Source organism: Bombina bombina, chromosome 3 (genome assembly GCF_027579735.1).
Source record: "Bombina bombina isolate aBomBom1 chromosome 3, aBomBom1.pri, whole genome shotgun sequence".
Taxonomy (NCBI): domain Eukaryota; kingdom Metazoa; phylum Chordata; class Amphibia; order Anura; family Bombinatoridae; genus Bombina; species Bombina bombina.
The window spans coordinates 339419106-339439948 of NC_069501.1; the positions used below are offsets into that span (position 1 = coordinate 339419106).

At 37.5% G+C, this 20843-nt stretch overlaps 1 protein-coding gene across 2 annotated transcripts in view; it reads left to right on the forward strand.

The window, feature by feature from the left end:
• The window catches only part of STS (steroid sulfatase), a 785042-nt gene that overhangs the window by 255633 nt on the left and 508566 nt on the right, over nt 1-20843 (forward strand). The window contains exon 4 of one of the 2 annotated variants that reach the window (XM_053706447.1): nt 19581-19703. The exons of the other annotated variant lie outside the window; for it this stretch is intronic. Within the exon in view, the coding sequence (XP_053562422.1) occupies nt 19581-19703 (123 nt within the window). The remainder of the gene's footprint in view (nt 1-19580; nt 19704-20843) is intronic. 2 annotated transcript variants of the gene reach the window in all.

The window sequence follows — 20843 nt, forward strand, 5'->3', positions numbered from 1 at the left end:
AGTCTCTGTTTCATTCTGCATTCTACATCTGAAAAGATACCTTTCATAGGTTTCATTGCGTCTAGGTACACAGTACTGTTCAAATTTGTTTAGAACAACCTGATAAACATCCCTTTCTTCATCTGTAAATGTGAAGGTGTTGTATACATCTATTGCTGCTGATCCTGCTACAGTCAGAAAAACTGCAATTTTTTGTTCATCATCTTGCTCCTGAGCTCCTATAGCTCTAACATATAGCTGGAATCTTTGCTTAAACCTCTGCCATGCATCTTCCATATTACCAGTCATTTTCAATTCTGGTGGAGGATTTAACTTTTCCATCTTAATGGTCTGCATTATGCAGTATTAATATAAAAGTCTGTAGTGCTGTTAGAATCAGTCAATTGTACAAGTTATGATGCACTTACTCAGTTCATGAGAAGAAGCTGTAGTCACTCGGCCAGAACCTTGACTCTCACACTTTCAATTTGCTGCAAAGATTTCTAATGGATTCCTCAGAGTCCTTGCTTGTCAGTTCAGATGGAAGCAGGGAACTCCTTATTCTGACACCATGTTTTATCTTAGTTTATATAAGGAGATCAAGCATAGGTCTTCATAACTGAAAACTTTATTAAGAATGCTATACACACACACACTATGCAAGAGGCACTTCCTGACTCTACCATTGTGCACATAACAACATGTTGATATGGTTCATACCAACTGATAATCTCAATATCACACAGATAAGGGGGTGGGAAGTCTCAGGTGGGAGGCTAATCTCTACACTAAAGCTACAAATAAACGTTTAAGCTACCTAATTAACCCCTTCACTGCCGGGAGTAATAGTGTGCTGCACAGCTGCAATTAGTGGCCTTCTAATTACCAAAAATCAATAACAAAACCATATATATCATTTCTGAACAAAGGGGATCCCAGAGAAACTTCTACAAACATTTGTGCCATGATTGCACAATAATTATGTAAATAATTTCTGTGAGAAACCCAAAGTTTGTGAAAAAAGTACCAATATTGTTTTATTTGATTGCCTTTACCAAAATGGGCCTAGATCAATACCTTGGGTTGTCTACTTAAACAAATATATATATATATATATATATATATATATATATATATATATATATATATATATATATATATATATATATATATATATATACTTTTGATGGGTTAATAAAAAAAAATCAAGACTCTATTTTTGTTTAAATGGAGTGATGGCAAAAATGCTAAAAATTATCTGGTATTTTGGGCAGGTTTTTGTCTGAAAGTCCTGGTAGTGAAAGGGTTTAAAAAAAGCCCTAAAACTTCATACTGATAAACTATAAGATTGTGGTGAATGAGTGTGGCTGGAGGGGGAAAAAAGCTGTTTGGGAGGGATCAGGGAGGTGGGCAGTGTCACATGGGAGGGTAATCCTTACACTAGAATACTTCAACCCTTGCCAGCTAACTAATCCCTTCACTGACAGGAATTTCAGAAGTATGGTACCCAGCTGCAATCAGTGGCCCTTAAATTACCAAAATACAATGGCAAAGCCATGCATGTCTGCTATTTTGGAGTTAAGGGGATCCCAGAGAAGCTGTTACAACTATTTGTGTTATAACTGCACAAGTAGTATGCAAATAATTTCAATGAGAAACCCAAAGGTTGTGATAACGTTAAAGGGACAGTCTAGTCAAAATGAAACTTTCATGATTCAGATAGGGCATGCATTTTTAAACAACTTTCAGATTCTTTGTTCTCTTGGTATTCTATGTTGAAAGCTAAACTTAGGTAGGCTCATATTCTATTGTCTAAGCCCTTAAAGGCCACCTCTTATCTCAGTGCATTTTGGCAGTTTTTTTTACAGCTATAGTTCATGTGTGCCATAAAGATAGCATTGTCCTTAATGCCTGTGGAGTTACCTACGAGTCAGCACTGCTTGGCTAAAGTGAAAGTCTGTCAAAAGAACTAAAATAAGGGGGAAGTCTGCAGAGGCAAAGATACAAGGTAATTGCAGAGGTAAAAATGTATGTTAATATAACTGTGTTGGGGTTGCAAAACTGGGGAATGGGTAATAAAGGGACTATCTATCCCGTTAACAACTTTTTTTAAAATATGATCTCATTTGGCAGCAAAACTTTGGCATGACATATGCCATAATTATAATTGGTCTAGATTAATAGCTTGGGTTGTCTACTTAAAAAATATATATTTATAGATAGTTTTAATAGGAAAATAAAAACACAAGGCTCTACTTAAATTTAAATGTAAAAATGTTTTTAAAAATCACCATTATTTTGGGCAAGTAATGTTCTGAAATTTCCCGTAGCAATGGGGTTACGTTCTAAAAAAATCCAAAAGATTTTGTGTGGGTGTATTTATCATAAGGTTTGGAAAAACATTTTTGCTTGGTGTGCTTGCAAAGGATACCACAGGAATTATTTTAGAAATCCTAGGGTTCTTGAATGTTTGCAGGAAAGTTAGATAAGGATATGTCATCAAGTTATATGAAATATTTCAGCTTTTTCTATTTTGTTCCATAACAGAAATGCTAATATTCCTTATTTTCAGTTCTTCAAACTCCTCCATTTTAAGCCTATGCATGGTTTAAACTTTCAGCCTTATCTTGAAAGGCTTTTTTTTCTACCAGAATTATTTAAACTTCCAGCTTTGTCTTGCAAACCTAATTTTCTGACTTTTCATCAGGTTGAGGCTGTTCTTCACTCTAATGTATTATTTTTGTATTATTTTTTTCCCTAAGGTAGTGTCTATAGATACTATTATTCGGGAACTTGTGGTTCCTTTTTGTCCAGCTCCTGAAAATTCTAAGGCCTAGATTTAGAGTTCGGCGGTAGCCGTCAAAACCAGCGTTAGAGGCTCCTAACGCTGGTTTTGGGCGCCCGCTGGTATTTGGAGTCAGTGATTAAAGGGTCTAACGCTCACTTTACAGCCGCGACTTTTCCATACCGCAGATCCCCCTACGCCATTTGCGTAGCCTATCTTTTCAATGGGATCTTCCTAACGCCGGTATTTAGAGTCGTTTCTGCAGTGAGCGTTAGAGCTCTAACGACAAGATTCCAGCCGCCTGAAAATAGCAGGAGTTAAGAGCTTTCTGGCTAACGCCGGTTTATAAAGCTCTTAACTACTGTACCCTAAAGTACACTAACACCCATAAACTACCTATGTACCCCTAAACCGAGGTCCCCCCACATCGCCGCCACTCGATTAAAAATTTTAACCCCTAATCTGCCGACCGCCACCTACGTTATACTTATGTACCCCTAATCTGCTGCCCCTAACACCGCCGACCCCTGTATTATATCTATTAACCCCTAACTTGCCCCCCCACAACGTCGCCGCAAGCTACTTAAAATAATTAACCCCTAATCTTCCGACCGCAAATCGCCGCCACCTACGTTATCCCTATGTACCCCTAATCTGCTACCCCTAACATCGCCGACCCCTATGTTATATTTATTAACCCCTAATCTGCCCCCCACAACGTCGCCGACACCTACCTACACTTATTAACCCCTAATCTGCCGAGCGGACCTGAGCGCTACTATAATAAAGTTATTAACCCCTAATCCGCCTCACTAACCCTATCATAAATAGTATTAACCCCTAATCTGCCCTCCCTAACATCGCCGACACCTACCTTCAATTATTAACCCCTAATCTGCCGACCGGAGCTCACCGCTATTCTAATAAATGTATTAACCCCTAAAGCTAAGTCTAACCCTAACACTAACACCCCCCTAAGTTAAATATAATTTTTATCTAACGAAATAAATTAACTCTTATTAAATAAATAATTCCTATTTAAAGCTAAATACTTACCTGTAAAATAAATCCTAATATAGCTACAATATAATTTATAATTATATTATAGCTATTTTAGGATTAATATTTATTTTACAGGCAACTTTGTAATTATTTTAACCAGGTACAATAGCTATTAAATAGTTAAGAACTATTTAATAGTTACCTAGTTAAAATAATAACAAATTTACCTGTAAAATAAATCCTAACCTAAGATATAATTAAACCTAACACTACCCTATCAATAAAATAATTAAATAAACTACCTACAATTACCTACAATTAACCTAACACTACACTATCAATAAATTAATTAAACACAATTGCTACAAATAAATAAAATTAAATAAACTATCTAAAGTACAAAAAATAAAAAAGAACTAAGTTACAGAAAATAATAAAATATTTACAAAGATAAGAAAAATATTACAACAATTTTAAACTAATTACACCTACTCTAAGCCCCCTAATAAAATAACAAAGCCCCCCAAAATAAAAAATTCCCTACCCTATTCTAAAATACAAATATTACAAGCTCTTTTACCTTACCAGCCCTGAACAGGGCCCTTTGCGGGGCATGCCCCAAGAATTTCAGCTCTTTTGCCTGTAAAAAAAAACATACAATACCCCCCCCCAACATTACAACCCACCACCCACATACCCCTAATCTAACCCAAACCCCCCTTAAATAAACCTAACACTACCCCCCTGATGATCTTCCTACCTTGTCTTCACCATGCCAGGTTCACCGATCCGTCCTGGCTCCAAGATCTTCATCCAACCCAAGCGGGGGCTAGACATCCACTGAAGAAGTCCAGAAGAGGGTCCAAAGTCTTCCTCCTATCCGGCAAGAAGAGGACATCCGGACCGGCAAACATCTTCTCCAAGCGGCATCTTCTATCTTCTTCCATCCGATGACGACCGGCTCCATCTTGAAGACCTCCAGCGCGGATCCATCCTCTTCTTCCGACGACTAGACGACGAATGACGGTTCCTTTAAGGGACGTCATCCAAGATGGCGTCCCTCGAATTCCGATTGGCTGATAGGATTCTATCAGCCAATCGGAATTAAGGTAGGAATTTTCTGATTGGCTGATGGAATCAGCCAATCAGAATATAGTTCAATCCGATTGGCTGATCCAATCAGCCAATCAGATTGAGCTCGCATTCTATTGGCTGTTCCGATCAGCCAATAGAATGCGAGCTCAATCTGATTGGCTGATTGGATCAGCCAATCGGATTGAACTTGATTCTGATTGGCTGATTCCATCAGCCAATCAGAAAATTCCTACCTTAATTCCGATTGGCTGATAGAATCCTATCAGCCAATCGGAATTCGAGGGACGCCATCTTGGATGACGTCCCTTAAAGGAACCGTCATTCGTCGTCTAGTCGTCGGAAGAAGAGGATGGATCCGCGCTGGAGGTCTTCAAGATGGAGCCGGTCGTCATCGGATGGAAGAAGATAGAAGATGCCGCTTGGAGAAGATGTTTGCCGGTCCGGATGTCCTCTTCTTGCCGGATAGGAGGAAGACTTTGGAGCCTCTTCTGGACTTCTTCAGTGGATGTCTAGCCCCCGCTTGGGTTGGATGAAGATCTTGGAGCCAGGACGGATCGGTGAACCTGGCATGGTGAAGACAAGGTAGGAAGATCATCAGGGGGGTAGTGTTAGGTTTATTTAAGGGGGGTTTGGGTTAGATTAGGGGTATGTGGGTGGTGGGTTGTAATGTTGGGGGGGGGTATTGTATGTTTTTTTTTACAGGCAAAAGAGCTGAAATTCTTGGGGCATGCCCTGCAAAGGGCCCTGTTCAGGGCTGGTAAGGTAAAAGAGCTTGTAATATTTGTATTTTAGAATAGGGTAGGGAATTTTTTATTTTGGGGGGCTTTGTTATTTTATTAGGGGGCTTAGAGTAGGTGTAATTAGTTTAAAATTGTTGTAATATTTTTCTTATCTTTGTAAATATTTTATTATTTTCTGTAACTTAGTTCTTTTTTATTTTTTGTACTTTAGCTAGTTTATTTAATTGTATTTATTTGTAGCAATTGTGTTTAATTAATTTATTGATAGTGTAGTGTTAGGTTAATTGTAGGTAATTGTAGGTAGTTTATTTAATTATTTTATTGATAGGGTAGTGTTAGGTTTAATTATATCTTAGGTTAGGATTTATTTTACAGGTAAATTTGTTATTATTTTAACTAGGTAACTATTAAATAGTTCTTAACTATTTAATAGCTATTGTACCTGGTTAAAATAATTACAAAGTTGCCTGTAAAATAAATATTAATCCTAAAATAGCTATAATATAATTATAAATTATATTGTAGCTATATTAGGATTTATTTTACAGGTAAGTATTTAGCTTTAAATAGGAATTATTTATTTAATAAGAGTTAATTTATTTCGTTAGATAAAAATTATATTTAACTTAGGGGGGTGTTAGTGTTAGGGTTAGACTTAGCTTTAGGGGTTAATACATTTATTAGAATAGCGGTGAGCTCCGGTCGGCAGATTAGGGGTTAATAATTGAAGGTAGGTGTCGGCGATGTTAGGGAGGGCAGATTAGGGGTTAATACTATTTATGATAGGGTTAGTGAGGCGGATTAGGGGTTAATAACTTTATTATAGTAGCGCTCAGGTCCGCTCGGCAGATTAGGGGTTAATAAGTGTAGGCAGGTGTCGGCGACGTTGTGGGGGGCAGATTAGGGGTTAATAAATATAACATAGGGGTCGGCGATGTTAGGGCAGCAGATTAGGGGTACATAGGGATAACGTAGGTGGCGGCGGTTTACGGAGCGGCAGATTAGGGGTTAAAAGTGTAATGCAGGGGTCAGCGATAGCGGGGGCGGCAGATTAGGAGTTAATAAGTGTAAGGTTAGGGGTGTTTAGACTCGGGGTACATGTTAGGGTGTTAGGTGCAGACGTAGGAAGTGTTTCCCCATAGGAAACAATGGGGCTGCGTTAGGAGCTGAACGCTGCTTTTTTGCAGGTGTTAGGTTTTTTTTCAGCTCAAACAGCCCCATTGTTTCCTATGGGAGAATCGTGCACGAGCACGTTTTTGATGCCGGCCGCGTCCGTAAGCAACTCTGGTATCGAGAGTTGCATTTGCGGTAAAAATGCTCTACGCTCCTTTTTTGGAGCCTAACGCAGCATTTGTTTGAACTCTCGATACCAGAGTTAAATTTATGGTGCGGCCAGAAAAAAACCCGCGCAGCGTTAACAGCCCTTTTACCGCCAAACTCCAAATCTAGCCGTAAGGAGTTACTTCTTTACAATCTGATTTTTGTGAGAGCTCTCAAATATTATGTTTAAGCCACAAAAGATTTCAGACTTGCTTTATTTTTTCTCATTTTTCTAGTTCTTGCAAATCCATGTCTGTTGGTTTAATTGCTTGGTCTTAATTCATAAGGCATATTTGGTTGCATGGAGGGCTCCCCTTGATTGTGTTACTTCTCATTCTACTAGGCAGTTGACACTTCTTGGGTCTCTTATTGAACATATTTGGAATGCAGCTACTTTGTTTTCTTTTTAAAGTTGTATCAGTTTGATGTGTATGCCTCTTCTGAGGCTGTTTTTGGCAGGAAAGTTGTGCAAGCAATAGTGCCTAATCAGTAAAATATCTGCCTTCACGGTTTGTACCCCCCTATTTCCTGGTGATCTTGTGGATTTCACTGCTTGTGTATAGATTCCCATACATGAACATTTTCAGACTCACCATCTAATGAAAGAAAAGAAAATGTGTTCTTACCTCATAAATTAATTTCTTTCATAATAGTGAGAGACCACAAGACCCTTCTTTTTGCTTAGGTTGTGTCAGTCTTTTACCCCGCTTTTTCTTTCCTGATTTTCTGTTTCCTCTGTCTACTTGGCTATATGTATGACTAATGATTCAAGGGAAGTGGGAGGGATTTAAAGCTCTGATATAATAGTGTATCTTTTGCCTCCTCAAATTAGTGAGGCAGGGAATCCCCAAGTTATCAAGTATGCCCACAGACCAATTATATGAGACTTGCCTCTATTATAGGTACCAGACCTTTCCTTTACCTGCAATAAAAACTTATTTTATTGTTATATACCTGTTTGTGTTGAAATCTGTTCACAGATGTAGAAATAATAGAAGAGGTGCCACAACGTATTAAAAAACACAGCAACATCAGAATTACGAGTCTGACATGTTTCAGCCTTGGGCCTTAATCATAGACACAAACTTGTTAAAATGTCTGCCATATTTAAAAGCAAATACTGATATCCTGTTGGCTGTTACCTAAACATGTGACTTAATTGTATAAACTGCCTGCAGCAGAGTTAACCCACTATCCAGGGAACTATCACTTAAAGTCAAAATGAAACATTCTACACATATACTGCCACTTGGGATTGGAAAACACACACACACATATATATATATATATATATATATATATATATATATATAATGTAAAATTCAGCTACACTCCAATGTATACTTAAGCTTCTGGGAAGGAAATGCATGAAGGGACAAATAAGAATAGTAAAGTAAACATTCAAAGATGAGTAATGGCTAAAGACAACCCTATGCCCATAGAAAAATATCATAACAATGATATTAATAATATTAAGTATGTTGTAAATAAGTATGATCAACAATTATGTCACACAATTACATAGAACAATTAGATCAAAAGATTCTTCATCTATTAATATTAGATGAGAGTAACCATGATGTAGTGAGTTACATGATACCACCAATCACATTCGTTCATCAAGTAAATATAACTTGAAGCTTAACCTAAATATACTGATTGAAGTATTATGTGAAAGATCAGACAAAATTGCATTCATACGGTTTTGAAAGGGTTAACCAAACTGGAATAAAATAAATTAAATTAAATAATGTTACCAGTTGTATAATGCTCATCAGATATATTATGTGTGATCATAATTGTCTAAACCCTGCTTACAAACCAAACTGGAATAAATAAAATAAATTAAATAATGTTACCAGTTGTATGATGCTCATCAAATATATTATGTGTGATCATAATTGTCGAAACCCTGCTAACAAATTATGGGGCTGGAGGAACCCATTGAGCCTCTAGAACATATATTCTTGCACTAATGTTAACAATACTAACTTTTAAAATATTCTATTCCCAGAAATTAATGACATCATAGACATCAAAAGGAGTTTTGAGATATCCCCTCTTTGTTTTTATGCTATGAATTTTTCTATGAACATACATCATCCAGGGTAGTGCTAGAACTTCCATTTTCATTAATAAAATGTTTTGCCATCTCAAAAAAGGGATCAGACCTTTTTAATGTCTGACAAATGTTGTCTAATCCTTTCCCTGACCTCTATACAGGTACATCCAACATATTGCCTATTTATAAAGGTACACCATATGAGATAGACAACATTCTTAGTTCTACAGTTCACACATGTCACTGTATAGCTTTTCCCTGTTGAATAAGATTCAAACAAATCACCTCTTTGCATAAAGGTACAGGGTATACAAGCACTATCCACACACCTGTACATGCCCTTTGAATCGAGCCATGAACTGGTTGCACTTTGTGTGAGTAGAACACTATGCGAAACTTGGTTACCAATTGTCACCCCTCTCCTGTATGATAATCTACACCCCTGTTCTAATTTTTTTACCAACCCATCATCGGCCAAGAGCGTAGGTAAATTGTTTTAAATGATTTTGCATATGTCATCATAATCTGATGAATACTGAGTGACGAACGTCACTAGTTCTAATTTCCTATGCCCAGAATTGATTCGGTGATGTTTGGGTTTATCCAAAAGCAGAGTTTGTTTGTCAAGTCTGTCTACTTCCATTTTAACTCTCTGTATTACGTCACGTCTATACCCCCTCTGAGTTAACCTTTTTGTCAGGTCATCACTTTTTGCTTCATATTCAATACTGTTAGAACAATTTCTTTTAGTTCTAACAAACTGTCCTTTTGCGATCGAGTAAGGGACCCGTCGGGGATGATTGCTCTTACCATGCCTATGCTCTTGGCTGATGATGGGTTGGTAAAAACAATAGAACAGGGGTATAGATTCTCATACAGGAGAGGGGTGACAATTGTTAACCAAGTTTTGCCTAGTGTTCTACCCACACAGGGAAAAGCTATACAGTGACATCATGTGTGAACTGTAGAACTAAGAATGTTGTCTATTTCATATGCTTTCTGAACCTGTACAAATAGGCAATATGTTGGATGTACCTCTAGAGAGGTCAGGGAAAGGATTAGACAAAATCTGTCAGACATTAAAAGGTCCGATCCCTGTTCTGAGATGGAAAAACATTTCATTAAGAACATGGAAGTTCTAGCATTACCCATAGATGGATGGTCATAGAAAAAGTCATAGCATCCAAATGAGGAGGGGATATCTCAAAACTCCTTTTGAAAGGGAAGCTTACTGGATTTTCGCACTTGAATCACGTATCCCTAAGGGCTACAATCGGGCCTATGATGTCATTAATTTCTGGGAATAGAATATCTTTAAAGTTAGTATTGTTAACATTAGTTCAAGAATATACATTCTAGAGGTTTAATGGGTTCCTTCAGCCCCCGTAATTTGTTAGCAGGGTTTAGACAATTATGATCACACATAATATATTTGATGAGCATCATACAACTGGTAACATTATTTAATTTATTTTATTTTATTCCAGTTTGGTTAACCCTTCCAAAACTGTATAAATGCAATCTTGTCTGATCTTTCGCATAATACTTTAATCAGTATCTTTAGGTTAAGCTTCCATTTATATTTACTGGATGAACGAATATGATTGGTGGTATCGTATAACTCACTACATCATGGTTACTCTTATCTCATATTAATAGATTAAGAATCTTTCAATCAAATTGTTCTATGTAATTGTGTGACATAATTGTTGATCATACTTATTTAGAACATACACCTAGATTTAGAGTTTGGCGTTAGACGTCAAAAGCAGTGTTAAGGGGTCCTAACGCTGCTTTTTACTGACCGCTGGTATTTAGAGTCAGGCAGGAAAGGGTCTACCGCTGACTTTCTTTCTGCGACTCCAGGCTACCGCAGATCCCCTTACGTCAATTGCGTATCCTATATTTTCTATGGGATTTGCCTAATGCTGGTATTACGAGTCATGGAAGAAGTGAGCGGTAGAGCCTCTACCGACAAGACTCCTACCGTCAAAAAAAGTCAGTAGTTAAGAGCTTTATGGGCTAACGGGGGAACATAAAGCTCTTAACTACTGTGCTATAAAGTACACTAACACCCATAAACTACCTATGAACCCCTAAACTGAGGCACCCCCCACATTGCCAACCCTATAATACATTTTTTTAACCCCTAATCTGCCACTCCGGACACCGCCGCAACCTACATTATACCTATGAACCCCTAATCTACTGCCCCTAACATCGTCCACACCTGCATTATATTTATTAACCCCTAATCTGCCCCCCCCAACGTCGCCGTCACCTACCTATAATTATTAACCCCTAATCTGCTGACCGGACCTCGCCGCCACTATAATAAATGTATTAACCCCTAAACCACCACACTCCCGCCTTGCAAACACTATAATAAATTGTATTAACCCCTAATCTGCCCTCCCTAACATCGCCGCCACCTACCTACAAATATTAACCCCTAATCTGCTGCCCCCAACGTTGCCGCTACTATAATAAAGTTATTAACCCTTAAACCTAAGTCTAACCCTAACACCCCCCTAAATTAAATATAATTTAAATTAATCTAAATAAATTTACTATAATTAAATAAATTATTGCTATTTAAAACTAAATACTTACCTATAAAATAAACCCTAATATAGCTACAATATAACTAATGATTACATTGTAACTTTTAGGATTTATATTTATTTTACAGGCAACTTTGCATTTATTTTAACTAGGTACAATAGCTATTAAATAGTTAATAACTATTTAATAGCTACCTAGTTAAAATAAGTACAAAATTACCTGTAAAATAAATCCTAACCTAAAATACAAATACAAGAAAATTCCCAGGAAGGTAATACGGCGTGCTAGACAATCAGAACAATAGTAAAGTCAAAACGGTGTATAAAGCAAAGTCCACCTGATTTATAAATGTTGCAAATATGGGAACTCTGTCTGTGATTGTAGATATCCGAAAGGTGGATGGTGTCTATGATGGAAGGGCTGCTCCTCTTGAACCTAGAGTGTGGAGTACTGTTAAAAAATAAAAATAAGAAGAGGGCTCCTCATAGTGTGAATCTGTGTTAACTAAAACCACTAGAAACCTAAATAGCTGCACTATCAGGGTCTATATAGGAGGTGCGCCAATATAAATCGAAAATATGAGCGTATATAAAATCAATTTTCAAGCCTGTTAGTATTTGGGGCATAGATTAAGACCATACGAGATAAACTGTTAAATAATAAATGATTAATAATAATATAAAAACCTAGATAACAAAAAATTGTATATATTTAATATGCCTATCAAAGTCCCAAATCAGAAGAGTAAATATAAATATATATATAAGTCCATATGAACCATAGACCAGATCCCACGATGTACAGCAGCTCTCTCCAAAAATGGCAGGAAGAAAATACAGTCCTAGAAGACAAAAAACGAGAGGCGCTCTTGGTGCAGCAAATTCCAAACAGGGGCAAATTATGAATACACAATATATACCATGTACTCACAAGTGAAGTTGCACAAGCAGTGCAATATCGTGCAGGCCGAAACTTCTGAGCCATTCGGCTGACTCACAGTGGCTGAAGCAGATGGTATCCAGAATGAGGCTCCAATCCTGATACTCGTCACCTCTCAGGAACGCCAACAGAAACCGATCAGTGCTATAGAAATCCAGCACTCGGCTGAGAGTCTGTTGTTCTCCTCCCATTTTACTTCCTGTGGAGCTGTAGCTGGTCTTGCTCTGGACCCTTTATTATCTCTGGTGTTGTTGGAGTGAAACACCTGGTTGGACTCTCAGCCGAGTGCTGGATTTCTATAGCACTGATCGGTTTCTGTTGGTGTTCCTGAGAGGTGACGAGTATCAGGATTGGAGCCTCATTCTGGATGCCATCTGCTTCAGCCACTGTGAGTCAGCCGAACGGCTCAGAGGTTTCGGCCTGCACGATATTGCACTGCTTGTGCAACTTCACTTGTGAGTACATGGTATATATTGTGAATTGAATCTGTGTTAACAGATGGTATCTGCTCTTATGTTATAGCGCTTACCAGATGAAGTGGTACTGTGCTGTGACCAGTGCAGATGAACAGACTAGCACTTAGCAGTGGCTAGTACACTGGAACCTCGATATCCCTGCAGTAATCACCGTAGCTTCTCGTATGATGTGGGAGGTATTCTGTCTTTGAACCTTTCACCACAGATGCTTGTTTGTGGAATCAAACAATGACAAACTTCCGATCAGGTTAAAAAATGGTAAAATTATTTATTAGTTTAAAAGCATAAGTAACGCTTGACAGGGTAACGCATTTCTCAACCAATCTGCTGGTCGTTTCCTCAGACCAAAATCAAAGCAAATACTAATCAGTACATTCGTTAACAATATATGCATAAAAACATGTAAAAATGGAAGTTTGTCATTAGTTGCAAAACCAATGGAAAGCTGGGATTTCGTTTCACTAGGAGATTAATTAAATCAGGGAGTCTAGGTGCATGGTTGGATTTAACCCCTCACTGACTCGTACATCTAAAGAATTTGAAAATTTAAAACTTAGACAAAGTGCGATTAAAGTAATCGGCTCTTTTACCAGCCCTTAAAAGGGCTTTTTTGCGGGGCATTGCCCCAAAGTAATCAGCTCTTTTACCTGTAAATAAAAATACAACCCCCCAACATTAAAACCCACCACCCACATACCCCTACTCTAACACACCCAAATGCCCCTTAAATAAACCTAACACTAACCCCCTGAAGATCTCCCTACCTTGAGTCGTCTTCACCCAGCCGAGCTGAATTCTTCATCCAATCGGAGCAAGAAGAGGTCCTCCATCCAGTAGAAGTCTTCATCCAAGAGGAGTCTTCTATCTTCATCCATCCGGAGTGGAGCCATCTTCCATACAGCCGACGCGGAGCCATCCTCTTCAACCGACGGACTAACGACAAATGACGGTTTCTTTAAGGGACGTCATCCAAGGTGGCGTCCCTCAAATTCCGATTGGCTGATAGGATTCTATCAGCCAATCGGAATTAAGGTAAGAAAAATCTGATTGGCTGATTCAATCAGCCAATCAGATTGAAGTTCAATCCAATTGGCTGATCCAATCTTTTAGGGGTTAATAACTTTATTATAGTAGCGGCGACATTGGGGGCGGCAGATTAGGGGTTAATATTTGTAGGTCGGTGGCAGCGATGTTAGGGAGGGCAGATTAGGGGTTAATACAATTTATTATAGTGTTTGCGAGGCGGGAGTGCGGCGGTTTAGGGGTTAATACATTTATTATAGTACCGGCGAGGTCCGGTCGGCAGATTAGGGGTTAATAAGTGTAGGTAGGTGGTGGTGACGTTGGGGGGGGCAGATTAGGGGTTTAATAAATATAATATAGGTGTCGGCGATGTTAGGGGCAGAAGATTAGGGGTTCATAGGTATAATGTAGGTTGCGGCGGTGTCCAGAGCGGCATATTAGGGGTTAATAGTATAATGCAGGTGTCAGCGATAGCAGGGGCGGCAGATTAGGGGTTAATAAGTGTAAGGTTAGGGGTGTTTAGACTCGGGTTCATGTTAGGGTGTTAGGTGTAGACTTAGAGAGTGTTTTCCCCATAGGAAACAATGGGGCTGCGTTAGGAGCTGAATGCTGCTTTTTTGCAGGTGTTAGTTTTTTTTTCCAGCGAGCTCAGCCCCATTGTTTCCTATGGATATATCATGCATGAGCACGTTTTTCCAGCTTACTGCTACCGTAGGCAACGCTGGTATTGAAGGTTGAAGTGGAGCTAAATTATGCTCAACGCTCCCTTTTCTGAGGCCAACGCAGCCATTCAGACAACTCTAAATACCAGCGTTGTCTTAAGGGTGTGCTGGAAAAAAAAGCAGCGTTAGCACCGTGGGTCTTTACCGACAAAACTCTAAATCTAGGCGTTAATATTATTAATATCATTGTTATGATGTTTATCTATGGGCATAGGGTTGTCTTTAGCCATTACTTTTCTGTGTATGTTTACTTTACTATTCTTATTATTCCCTTCATGCATTTCCTTCCCAGAAGTTTATGTATACATTGGAGTGTAGCGGAATTTTACATTATTTATATTTTTCATACATATATCTATATGATTTCCAATACCAAGTGGCAGTATATGTTTAGAACGTTTAAGTTTGACTTTAAGTGATAGTTCACTGGATAAAAGGTCATCTCTGCTGCATGCCAGCTCATGTGAAGAACATTGGAATGTGAAATATTTATACTAAAAACACAGTATAACACTTTATTAAATATGAATATTGCATAAATATTTTTTATGTTTTCAGCTACTTGACTGCAAAGTGCTCCAATGCACTTGTATGTGTGTGTGTGTATATATATATATATATATATATATATATATATATATATATATATATATAAATAACAGAGTATTGCAGTATGCAGTGATACTTTTTTTTATTAGACTAAGATAATATTTCAAAGACAAGCTTTCAAGAGTTTTCCTCCCTTCCTCAGGTCTGAAGCAATACTGATCAATCTGATATAGAAACACACTACATACAACAAATGGAAGGGAGGGAGGGGGTGAGAGGTGTGTCATAAATAGCAGAGGATGTGTTTGAAGGAGAATATAGCTGAGAATAGCCAGCAAGAGTAAATAAACAGAGGAGAGTAAATAAGCAAGATGAGAGGAAAAACAAAAGGGAAAAAGGCGGGGGGGGGCATGGCATGGCATGCACGAATAGAGCTACAATAATGAATTAAAATAAAATCATTTTGTCTAGTCAATTGTTGAGGTTTTGCATGGAATGTGTCAGATGTGGCTTTTTTTCCCACTTTTTTGTGTCATAACAATACAAACAAAAGATATAAAAATGAGAGAGAGACTTTAAACTAATCAATAAACTAAATCTAACAAATGTTTGTCATAACTATCAATATCAGTACAGATCCTTCTAATGCGAATTAATTGGCCCTTTGGAATTCCAGTTGTTAAATGTTTCGGATGACAAGAGTCAGTTCGGTTGGGAGGACACTTTTAAGTTTAGGTGGTATTCAACTGCCTTAATCCCCAGTTCATGGGGTATGCATGATTATAATGACAAAATGTCAACCACTTAAAGTTGTCCTCCCAAACTTGTTTATCCATTTTATTAATTACATGTGTTGTATCTTTAACAAAACTAGGGATCATCTGGACGTATGGCTGAAGAATATTATCAAGCCACTTGCCCTGGTGTTTACCCATTGAACCCACCCCTGAAACAATGGGGCGGCCTTGTGGAGATTTTGGATTTTTATGTATTTTTGGAACAAGATGAAAATTAGCTAGTGTTACTAGTTGTGCTATATACAAATATTCACACAATTTTTTGTCCAATTTTACCTAGATGTTCCCCCCAATCCAATAACTTCTTTAATTCTAGTAGAAAAGCTCCAGTTGGATTTCTAGGGAGTAATCTGTATGTTTCTCTATCACTAAGTTGGTTTAGTGCCTCTCTATAGTAATTAGTTGTATTTTGGACGTGCGTGTGTATGTATATATATATATATATGTACAGAGAGATCAGCATTCACCAACATCCACAGCCACTCTGTGCACGCCAATATAAATCAGAACATAGCAATCGTTGAAGGACAGGATCCGGTGTAAATCCTACTGTATCCGCAACAGTGAAAGCCAGCACAAGAGGTTCAAATAACACCTTTAATGATTCATGATAACATATATTTTTTTGAATCATTAAAGGTGTTATTTGAACCTCTTGTGCTGGCTTTCACTGTTGTGGATACAGTAGGATTTACACCGGATCCTGTCTTTCAACGATATATATATATGTATATGTAAATTTTTAGGCATATATATGTATGTATCTCTGTTAAAGTCCTTTGCCTACCTGAAACCTCATGTCTTTGAGCCCTTATACATTTATTGTGCTATATTTTTTAGAATAATTTTTATTAGATGGTGTTAGTATGAATGTAACTTTTCAATGTATTTTTTATGTGTTTTGTGACACTTTTGTTACACAAAGCAGTTAACCAGAGCTCTGAGGATGCGCTATACTGATGAGCGTTAACTTCAATTGCGCTCAAGTTCTCGCGTTTACTTGCAACTTGCAATACGAGCTCAAAACCAAACACTCACATGTAACAGTTAGAGCTCTACTTGTAATCTATCCCTTATTTGGTTATTTGTGTTTATAGAATTGGGGTGTTTGCTTTTTATGTTTTATTGTTAGATCATACTTTAGCAAGGTCAAGACGTTGCTACACCTGTGCAAGGCAAGATACTAATTATTCTTGATGGCAACAGAATGGTGATACTTATGAATTGAAGCTGAAAAATCCTTTCAGAGCTGGATTCATTACTGCTAGAAAACAAGATATATTTGTCTTGAGGCAATATAGCAAACACTTTCTCTCTTTGATTGGAAGGTGTTGTATACAAAAGTATTTGTACAATTAATCATGACAGAAGATCCATATATTGTTTCCAGTGTGTTAGCTATATTTCTTCTCTTTTATAACTTTAAACAGTAAAATAAGTTATTTTCATATTTTTTATTTATAACTAGAATGCAGTTTTTCTTAAGAAGGCAGAGTTATGTACAGTTGTGTATTTGATCCTTTAAGGATCTTACTAAGATGTGAAAAAAGGGAACATTATATTTTATTAAATAAAGTATTTTGTGACATATATATATATATATATATATATATATATATATATATATATATATATATATATATATATATATATTATACACACACAAAACAAAGGGTATTTGTGCACATTCACTTGCAAATAATCAAAACATTTTGGCCATATTCTGCTTAGCCAGTCACCAAACTTACAAGGTGTCCCAATGTTGACTGGTTCTAGCAATCCTTTGCCTTTATGGAATGAATTGTTCCGGCTTTAACTCTTTATATTAGTATGAGACTCCCTGGCTTTATATACAATTCCAATACACTGTCATGAGAACACCGGAGGGTAGGGTGCTTTAACCAATGGAAGATTGTTAGTCTCCCTTTATTTTAAAATACAAATCCACAAAGTTTGGTATAGCACACCTTACAAAGGGCCAGATTACAAGTTGAGTGGTATTTAACGCTCCAGAACTCCGCTAGAAGAAGGTTTTTGCACACTTTAGGAAGTGCTCATATTACAAGTTGAAAGTAAAAGGTTTTTGCTTGCGCGCTAACCCAACACAGGTAAAAAGCTAAAATTAAAATATTGCGTGTGTGCATGCATGTTAACGTGTTCCCCCATAGAAGTCAGTGGAGCAAAAAAAGTGGGAAAAATGACCAAAGACCCTACTTGCATGCAAACCCAATCACATATTTTCAAGTGCGCTAACCCGACATGAAAATATGAATATTTCACATTCCACTGTTCTTCACATAACAGAATATGTTTTATATATTTATATACATATTTCTACATATATCTGATGGTATTTCAAAAACTGCTGATCCACTGGGATTTTCATGCACAATCATCTCTAGGGTTTATAGAGAATGGTTTGAAAAGAGAAAATATCCAGTGAGCGGCAGTTGTGTGGACAAAAATGCCTTGTTGATATCGGAGGTCAGAGGAGAATGGGCAGACTGGTTCAAGATGATAGAAAGGCAACAGTTATGTGGGGGATATTTTGCACACTTTAGGCTCCTTATTACCAATTGAGCATTGTTTAAATGCCACAGCCTACCTGAGTATTGTGGCTGACCATGTCTATCCCTTTATGACTACAGTGTACTCATCATCTGATGACTGCTTCCAGCAGGATAATGCACCATGTCACAAAGCTCAAATAATATCAAACTGGTTTCTTGAACATGACAATGAGTTCACTGTACTCCAATGGCCTCCACAGTCACCAGATCTCAATCCAATAAAGCACCTTTGGGATTTGGTGGAACAGGAGTGCAGCTGACAAATGTGCAACAACTGTGTGATGCTATCATGTCAATATGGACCAAAATCTCTATATATAAATATCTATTTTGGAATACATAGAACATGCTCTGCTATGTGTAGAACATTGAAATGTAAAATATTTACAGTAAATACATAGTTAAAACCTAGTTTAAATATAAAAAATATGCTTTTACCTGTTTTCATCAACTTTACTGCAAATGGTCCAATGCATGGGTATGTATGTGTATATGTATGTGTGTGTGTATATATATATATGTATATATATATATGTGTGTGTGTGTATTTATGTGTTTATATGTGTAGATATGTCTGTAAATACATATATATACACATATAAATATATACGTACACATGTTTAGACGTGTGTGTATGTATGTATCTCTATGTTAAAATCCTTTGCCTGCCTTTCTTTATGTAACACCTGATACCTCATATCTTTGAGCTCTTATAACTTTTTTGTGCAATTTTTTTTTTTTACATTTACAGAACTTGTTAAGTTCAGCGATGATGAATTAGAGAAATGCCTTTATGTAGCAGTCAACTTACTGGAGTTGCTTATAACATATATAAAGATTGAATTATTACTTAAACAAACAAACAAAAATCAGGGAGATACACACAAGAAAACATGTTAAAGATTGTGCAGCTATTATAACTGGTTTATATCTATATTTGTGTTTATATGTTTTAGGGCTGGCATCTGATTCTAGATTTGGAGTATTCATTTTTTCTGCATCATCCGGTGGGCTTTCCAGTGATGAACTAACATTTGCTAAAATTTTGAAGAATGAAGGATATTCTACTGCACTTATAGGTAAATTATTTATTTTTTCTTTTAATAGGTCTGTTAGTATTACCGTGAGCTATCAGAGTATTAGTGTAGTTTTTCACTTTCCATCTGGCAAAGTTTTTAACATCAGGTTCTTAGTCAACTGTACCCAGTATGATCAAATTGATTTATAAGTAAGTGTTAATCTGCTCGTGTTTTTACTAGGCCCCCATTATAAAGTTAATTTATTTTCACTGTGTAGGTTGACCATCAAGCTTTATTGAAGTATATATATTTTTTCTGAGGTGATGCAAGTACACAATCCATTACTCCTGGGATTCAACTCCTGGTTACTAGGAGGAGTCAGAGATACCCAACATTCAACAAGCTTTTAATTCCTCTCACCTCTCTGGTATCCCAGCTTTGCCTCCACATGAGTAGGTGAAGAATAGAGGTGCTAGATTCTTTGTTGTAAGGGGTTCTCAGACCTATGTGAGAGCCATCATTCCCCTCACAGAGCCAGAAATGCAAACAGCATCTGGGAGTTAGTCACAAGCCTGCCACTGGTGTAGTGGGGACTGTTCCCTTAGCACTGTCCAATTGGGGCAGTCTGTCATAGGTGTCGTAGCGATTTTTCCCTTGGCTTCCACCTGTTGGTTCGTCGTCATACTCCAAATTTAGATCCTCTGCTGTTGCGTGCAGTGCACTAGATAGGCTCATTACTGGAATCAGTTTCTCTGCAAACTGGATAAGCATGGTAGAGTAGTCCACAGGCTATCAACATGTTGTATTAACAAAGCAAATTTGATTTTAAAAGTAAATTGAAAAGTTGTTTAAAATTGCATGCCCTGGTTCCGGGGGAGGAGTTCAGGTGTGTGGACACACGGTGCACCTGTGCTGATCTATCCACCCTACAAGCTCTTGGCGAGTTACTCCCACCTAAACCATTGTCCCTGGGCGGCTTGTCTAGCGTGAAACATACCGCAACTGGAACTCTGCTAGTGCCAAGCCATTGCACTGTAGCTGCACGCTGCAGCAATTGGAAGCTCCTTTTCGTGGTACTAAGTACTTTTTCTAAATAAAGTTTTAAGCAGTGTGACATACGAACATTGAAAGGATCGAGAGCTCCTGCATTTATCTAAATTTAATACAACAAGCAGCCTCCTGCTTATTTTTGCTTCCGCC